Raw genomic sequence first — 7,072 nt, forward strand, 5'->3', positions numbered from 1 at the left:
TTTCAAGGGTCTGATACACCTTTGCTTCATCCTTTGGGTTGGTCAAATGGAGATCTCTGTAGTGGTCATACTCCTCCAAAAGACTAAGGAAGGCATTGTAGTACTCAGAGATAGTTCTGTCCCCTTGCCTCATGGAGTGAATCTTTGGTGAAGTTGGTAGACCTTGGCAGAGTCTCCCACTCTGTCAAAGGTCTGAGAGACACTGTCCCAGATGGCCTTGGCAGTCTCCTTTCTTATAAATCTTCTCCCAATGTCGGGCTTCATGGAGAAGATCAACCATGTCATGACTGTAGAGTTTTTAGTCTCCCATTTCTCATAAGTAGGCGCACTCGGCTTTGGGGCTTTGATAGCACCTGTAATGTACCCAAGTTTCCCTTTGCTCCTAAGGGAAAGCTTCACCAAATGTGACCAGTCCAAGTAATTGGTTCCATCAAGTTTCACAAAGGAAATCTGTGAAGGTGTGCTTTCATAGACCAATTGAGGGGCTGTAGGAGTTGGAATAGGCTGTGAATCAGCCACACCAAGTCCAGAAGTCTCAGATTCAACCATCTTGACAATACCTTAGAATATCGATTCAAGTGGGGAGTACACACTCTACCCAAATAAGGATTCCAAAAAAAGGCAGGAAAAAAAAATCCAGCAAGTAAAACACAGGAAAGAGCTTCACCCTAGCATCCACCAAGGGATAACACCAACTGAAACAAGCTTAAGCACCTCACACAGGCTGGTTCTAAACATTTCTCAACAAAGACAATAACACATGGCAGTCCAAATGCAAGAGGAACAGACAAACTGCAATCACGATATTACCTGGGTAGGAACAGAGATCCCACGAAAAAGAACACTGCTCAAACAGAGTTGTCAAGCTGCAAAGGAGACCACATGGGATGAAAAGAGCACCCTTAGGCGATCCTATTGAGCCATTCCAAGGCTGAAAATTCAGGCCGAGAGAGAGAGAACCAGGAACTCCAAGCTGAGGCTGGTGGTAACTGTTGGAGTGGATGGAATGGCTTCAAAACTTCACAAGAGCTTCAACAAAGCTCAAAGAGCATCTTCAAACATCTGAGTAGGTTATTTCCAACCTATTTCATACTCCTATACCAGATTTTTTACATTGGTGACTTCTCCTTGAAACCCTTTGAATCCTAGGATTCCAAAGAGAAGAAAAAGAATAGAAGAAAGAGGCTAAGTACGACTCTCAAACCAACTGCTCTGATACCAAGTTGAGTTTTAGGTTAAGGAAGCAAGGGAGAAAGGATGAAGATGTTAGAGAAGAAGGAGGAAGAAGGAGGAGACAATAGAGGGAAGAAGAGTGTATTTCGGTGGAATGTTGTGTGTTGGAGTAACTTCTCCAACACATCTATATTATCAATAGAACTACTAAAAGTATTACATCCACCTCCCTAGGGTGGTAAAAGGTAAAAAGACATAAAAGGTTAAAATACATAATAAGGCAACTAGTACAAAGTCTAGTTCCTGAACTACCCCTGATACATATCTACTATCAACTTTAACACATATACCACTTTAATTCTTCCAAAACTGCTTACACTTCTATGTCTTGGAGATCAAACTATGGTAGTTGATTACTTTAGGGAAGAAGAAAATACTCCTTTATGAGGATCATTTTCCTTCTCTGTTTCTTTCTTTTAATTAGAATCTGAGGGGCCTTGAGAACAGTTGATTAATTATGGAAATATGATCCAAAAGCCTGTCAAGTCAAGTGTGACTTTTGACCCCAAATGCCTGTCCAGTGTCAATAGTGCAGCTACCCTTTCTTTTCATCTTCTCATTCTTTTGCCACTTCACACCTCAACCTCACACTGGCAATGGCATCCCTAATCCTTGAAAATCTCTGTTTCTTTTTCATTCTTTCTTTTGATATGAGAGAGAGAGAGAGAAAGAGAGTTTTGTACAGTATTGTCTGTACTGATACAGGCAATCTTTATACTTCACTAGTTTAAAATTAGTTGATTTGGTAGAGATCCTAACCCAGTAACCCTCATCCCCATTGGACTTAAAAAAAATCTCCAAGTTCTTTCCTTTTTAATTATTAATCTTTTTCTTAATTTCCCCCTCCCCCCACCCCTCTTATTTATTTATTCTGGTTTTGACCAGCATCTCTACTTTCACAACTATATATAACCCTTTGTCACCTGTTTTCTTTCAGCATCATTCCTGCAGTTCCTTCTCCCACTTCATATTCCATACTGAACAATCACTCATCTCACACCTTCTCTCATTCCTTTCCTTTTTAATCCATCCATTACTTTTTTTTTTCCACTCTCTATATCTCTCTCTCTGCCTCTGCCTCTGCCTCTAGTTATTGTAATGACAGAAACAAAAACACCATTGAAACTCCTAAAATCCTTCATTTTTTATAGACTGCAGTTTCTGTCTATCACCTTCTACCTGCATCCTTCTCTCTCGCTCTCTCTCTCTTTTTGAAAATAGTGGCATGAAGCCACAATGGCAGCCCCCATTAGGACCATACACAAATGCATAGGGGGTTTACCAGGCCAGCTAGCCACCCCTCTCACCCCACTTCACTCTCTCTCTGTCTCTCACATTGTCTCTCTTTTCCTCACTTGGCCTTCACCATCTAACACTTGAAACCCTGCAATCACCAACACCTATTTACTCACTTCTAGACTAAAAACCATGGTCTTTCACTTGGTTCTTCTTCCCCTAATAATGAAAGATCATAATAGCAACAAATTACTTAATAAATTCAGAATCTGTACCAAAAATAAAGTATTTCTTTTGACAAAATAATCGTAGTAAACCAGCACTCATGGTAATCCAGCAAGGCAAGGGATTACTACTAATGGGATTTTTCTCAGGTTTTAGCATGAGTGACACTTGAGCATGCTATGTTCCAATCCAGTCTAGAGCCAACAAGATCACTGATACTATCTATCTTTAATATTCAGAATCTATTTTGCTCTTTTATTTTCAAACTTGGAAGTGGGACATGAATGTTTCAAGAAATAAAATTTCTATTTCAACATACATTTACACAAAACCAATTCACAGAAGCATAGAGAAGAGAAATCGATGGCTTAAACATGTGTAATGCTTCCCAAACTGTGATCTCTTGGAAACAATGGTCTCAAATCATCATCCCTTGGAATACTAAAGCTTCTGATAAGATTTTCAAATTGTGATTTTAGTGAGGACCTCCTTCGAGAGGTCAAGGATCGCTCAATGGAAGAGAGATTGAGAGGGGTAAACGTTATCGCATGCGATGAAAGGGTGGAAGGGGTTTATATTTTAAGTGGCGATCAAGGGCTTGAGAGGGTGGTGAGATGGAGGGTATCATGAATGGGAGAGAGAGATGGAGAGAGACAAGAATGAGGGGAAGAGAAAGGTGGAACGATGGAGGTGAGATGGTGGAGAGGGGTTGCGGCTCTTCTAGGCCGGGGTGGTGGCTCTCTTCTAGGAGCGGACAGCTCTTCAAGGCTGTTGTGGGGAGGCTCTTCAAGGCCTAAGGAGGGTGATCTCTTCAAGGATCGGTTGGAGCTAGGCTGCACAATCAATGGCTTTCAATCTTCTTATCTTCTGCTATTTCATTCCATGGATGGGGATTTAAAGCCCATAAACTTATTACAAATATATGGTAGGAAGGGAAAATAGAAACTAGGAATAATGGAATCTTTCCTAAACTATTAAAACTTGCAACCAAAGTTGCATTACATAAGAGATCCTATGCACATAAGGAAACTAGTAAATAGGAAAGCGAATAATCCTACGTACATATGGAAACTAGTAAATAAGAAAGCAAGTAATCTAAGAATCTACAAGATATGCTAGATGCCAATGACTTGCGTTCCAAGGACTGATGTGGGACCTAGGTGAGGTGGTGAAGGCGCTAGGAAGGTTGGCGAATCCGCGTGCTACATCAGATATCTTGGAAATAGAGGTCATAAATCATCATCTCTTTCAAACATTCATAGCAAGAGGGACGAGAGAACAGTGAAATTTAAGCTTCAACAATCAAAACACGAACTATATTTAGGAATTTTGAAATCCACTCATGCTCTTATCATGCATCTGTGTAATCGTTCTCCAAATAAATAACAAAGAGAGGAGAGGTACTTACCTGTGGTTTGCGAAATAGAGACAAAGAGCAGAGGTGGAACTAGCAGCTAGAGGTGACCGTTCAATGGCGTTAGGTGCGAGCAGCGGCGAGGGAAGAGAGCAACGGCTAGAGGTGACCAAAGCAGCGACATCAGGCAATAGCAGGGGCAAGAGATGAGAGCAGTGGCGACTAGAGCTCTTCCTTGAGAGGAGAGCTTGGAGTGGTTGTCAATGGAAACCCTAGAGTAGTGAAGGTGGAGTTCAGCATTTTTCTTCAAGAATGAGGTTGAGAGAAGAGAGTTTTCAGGAAAGGGTTGAGCGAGAGTTGAGAGAGGAGACCTTTCTTCAATGTTGCTTTTTAATTAAAACACGGGTAACACTTTTGGATTTTGGACTACAAAGTGGTAATACTAATAACAACAGAGCGAACTAGGTTATGTAGGCAGAGGTCGGTAATATGAGTTCTAGAGAGCGAGAGAGCGGCGCAGCGACTAGGGTTTCCCAGGAGGGCGCCCCTAGGGTTTTTCATGAAGGAGACGAAGATCAGCCGGAAACCTTGGATCCTGATGCGAGAGAACTGCAGGATCTCAATGGGGGGGAAAGTAGAGGGTGATTGCCTTCATGAGGAGGAGTCTGGCCCGAAGCAGGTTCCCCAGTGAAAGTCCTTTGTAGCGGCAGTAGGTGCGTGACTCCCTGTTCCTAACGTGGAGAGCCTCCCTCAGCCTGTGAGGGACGGTAACATGACGCGCATCAAGATCCCCCAGTTGGCATATGAGGAGCAGATGAGCAGACTCAAATTTTTGCTGATTGGCAAGCTAAACTTCAGGTATTTGTAGATGAATGATGTTAGGAGTTTTGTAAAAGACTCATGGGCCCTCTCGGGGACAGTGGAGTTAAAAACCCTAGGTAAAGGGTTTATTTTATTCAGATTTGATTTGGAGTCTGATATGCTGATGATTTGGAGACGAGGGCCTTGCCGTATTGGAGGGCAACTGCTTAGGTTTCAACGCTGGAGTCCAGATTTCAACGTTGATATGCAACAGATGTCTCATCGGTTAATCTAGATCCACTTTCCAAGACTACCGCAAGAGTACTGGCACGATGATATACTTTTTTCCATAGCTAATGCGGTGGGACGGCCGGTAGCCATTGATAGAAAGACCAAAGCCTCGTTCTATGGTCACTTTTCAAGGGTTTGTGTGGATGTGGATGAAACACACCCTAGGGTTTCAGAAGTTTTGGTGGAACGGGAGCAGCCTGGGAGTGCTGAGTTGTTTGAGGATCCACCTTCACGTTGTGGGGATTGCAAGAAGTATGGGCATCGGTCGAAGAATTGCCCTACTCGCCACCAGGTGACACGAGTGGAGGCTGCTATCCCTGGAGTGGAGTATGTTGATGCCAGAGTAGGGAGGAGGAGTAGGAGAGCTTCGTCAGGGGCCTCGGTACGAGGGACGGCAGTGCAGGGAGTTGTTACGTCACAGCAGCCTGAAGTGCAAATCTGCCCTACCACCGAGACCTTGGTGGTACATCAGATTGAGGGCTTTGATGGGCTGCATAAGGAGGGTTTTGGTGCCTCAAACACAGGGGTTGCATGCCAAGGAGGGACTGGTTCTCTGGTTCAAAAGGTGCTGCGTAGTTCCACTAGTGCGGCTATGGTAGTGCATCAGGGGACTGGTGGGATAGTGTAGCCTGAGATGAGAAGTGAGTCCCTGGAGCGGAGTATGTTGATGACAGAGTAGGGAGGAGGAGTAGGAGAGCTTTGTCAAGGGACTCGGTACGAGGGACGGCAGTGCAGGGAGTTATTGCTTCACAGGAGCCTGAAGTGCAAATCTGCCCTACCACCGAGACCTTGGTGGTACATCAGATTGAGGGCTTTGATGGGCGGCATAAGGAGGGTTTTGGTGCCTCAAACACAGGGGTTGCGTGCCAAGGAGGGACTGGTTCTCCGATTCAAGAGGTGTTGTGCAGTTCCACTAGTGCGGCTATGGTAGTGCATCAGGGGACAGGTGGGGTAGTGCAGCCTGAGATGAGAAGTGAGTCGATAGAGGGGCAGCAAGGCTTGGCCAATGTGAGCATGGGGGAAGGACCTGTTGTGTAACCAAAGATTTCAAGCATGGGAGGGACTATTGAGGTGGTTTTGCATTTCCAAGGCACTAGCGACTCATATGGGTCTTCCCCTGCACAGGGAGGGGTGCTATGTGACCAGGAGTTTTTGCCTAGCGGGGAGGACCAGGTTGTTCTTCATGATCCTTCAGTCCCCATTAGGGCTTTTGATGAGGTTAGACAAGTGGATGCAGTGCTCGTGGGTTCTTTCACGCCAGTGTCAAATAAGAGAGCGGGTAAGCAGCCGAAGAAGGTGCAAAATCTGCCACACAGAGCCGCACGAGATGCCGCTAAACCCTCTGGTTTTTAATGAAGGTTGTGTACTGGAATTTGCGTGGAATTCTTAACAGCAACACTAAGGCTGCCTTAAGAATTCTGGTGAAGATTCAAGCACTTGACGTGATTTGTGTGGGTGAGCCAATGGTGGGTCCAGAGAAATTTCCAAAATTATTTTTTAAGCACTTGGGTTTCTGTGTTGAGTGCATTCATAATAAAAGAGACGGAAAGCACCCAAATTTGTGGATCGTTTGGAGGAACAGTGTTTCTAAGCCAGTGATTGTTAGCTCATCGGATCAACAACTTACTGTGTTGTGTGATGTAAGGGGGGAGAGGTTTTTCCTAACCTCGATCCATGCTAGTAGTTTCCGTGCTCGAAGGAGAGAGTTGTGGGTAGACCTATCAAGCCAATCAATATCAGCACTGCCTTGGCTAGTTTTAGGGGATTTCAATGCCACACTGCTGGCGTCAGAGAGGTGGGGACCTGGTGCTTTCAATAATGTATCTGCTCAAGAGTTTGCGGCATTTCTAGATGCCACCTCGCTATTCCAACTACCGACTAAAGGGAACAAGTTCACTTGGAGTCTATGTAATTCGGCATGGCTCGATGCTT

General features: G+C 44.4%; 1 protein-coding gene across 1 annotated transcript; it reads left to right on the forward strand.

The window, feature by feature from the left end:
- Window positions 1-4,820: 4,820 nt before the first annotated feature.
- Window positions 4,821-5,768, forward strand: LOC122659180. Its single transcript, XM_043854319.1, has 2 exons — window positions 4,821-4,906; window positions 5,159-5,768. Exons 1-2 carry the CDS (start codon window positions 4,821-4,823, stop codon window positions 5,766-5,768), a joined length of 696 nt encoding a protein of 231 aa, XP_043710254.1.
- Window positions 5,769-7,072: the final 1,304 nt, after the last annotated feature.

Source organism: Telopea speciosissima, chromosome 4 (genome assembly GCF_018873765.1).
Source record: "Telopea speciosissima isolate NSW1024214 ecotype Mountain lineage chromosome 4, Tspe_v1, whole genome shotgun sequence".
In the NCBI taxonomy this organism is placed as follows: Eukaryota; Viridiplantae; Streptophyta; class Magnoliopsida; order Proteales; family Proteaceae; genus Telopea; species Telopea speciosissima.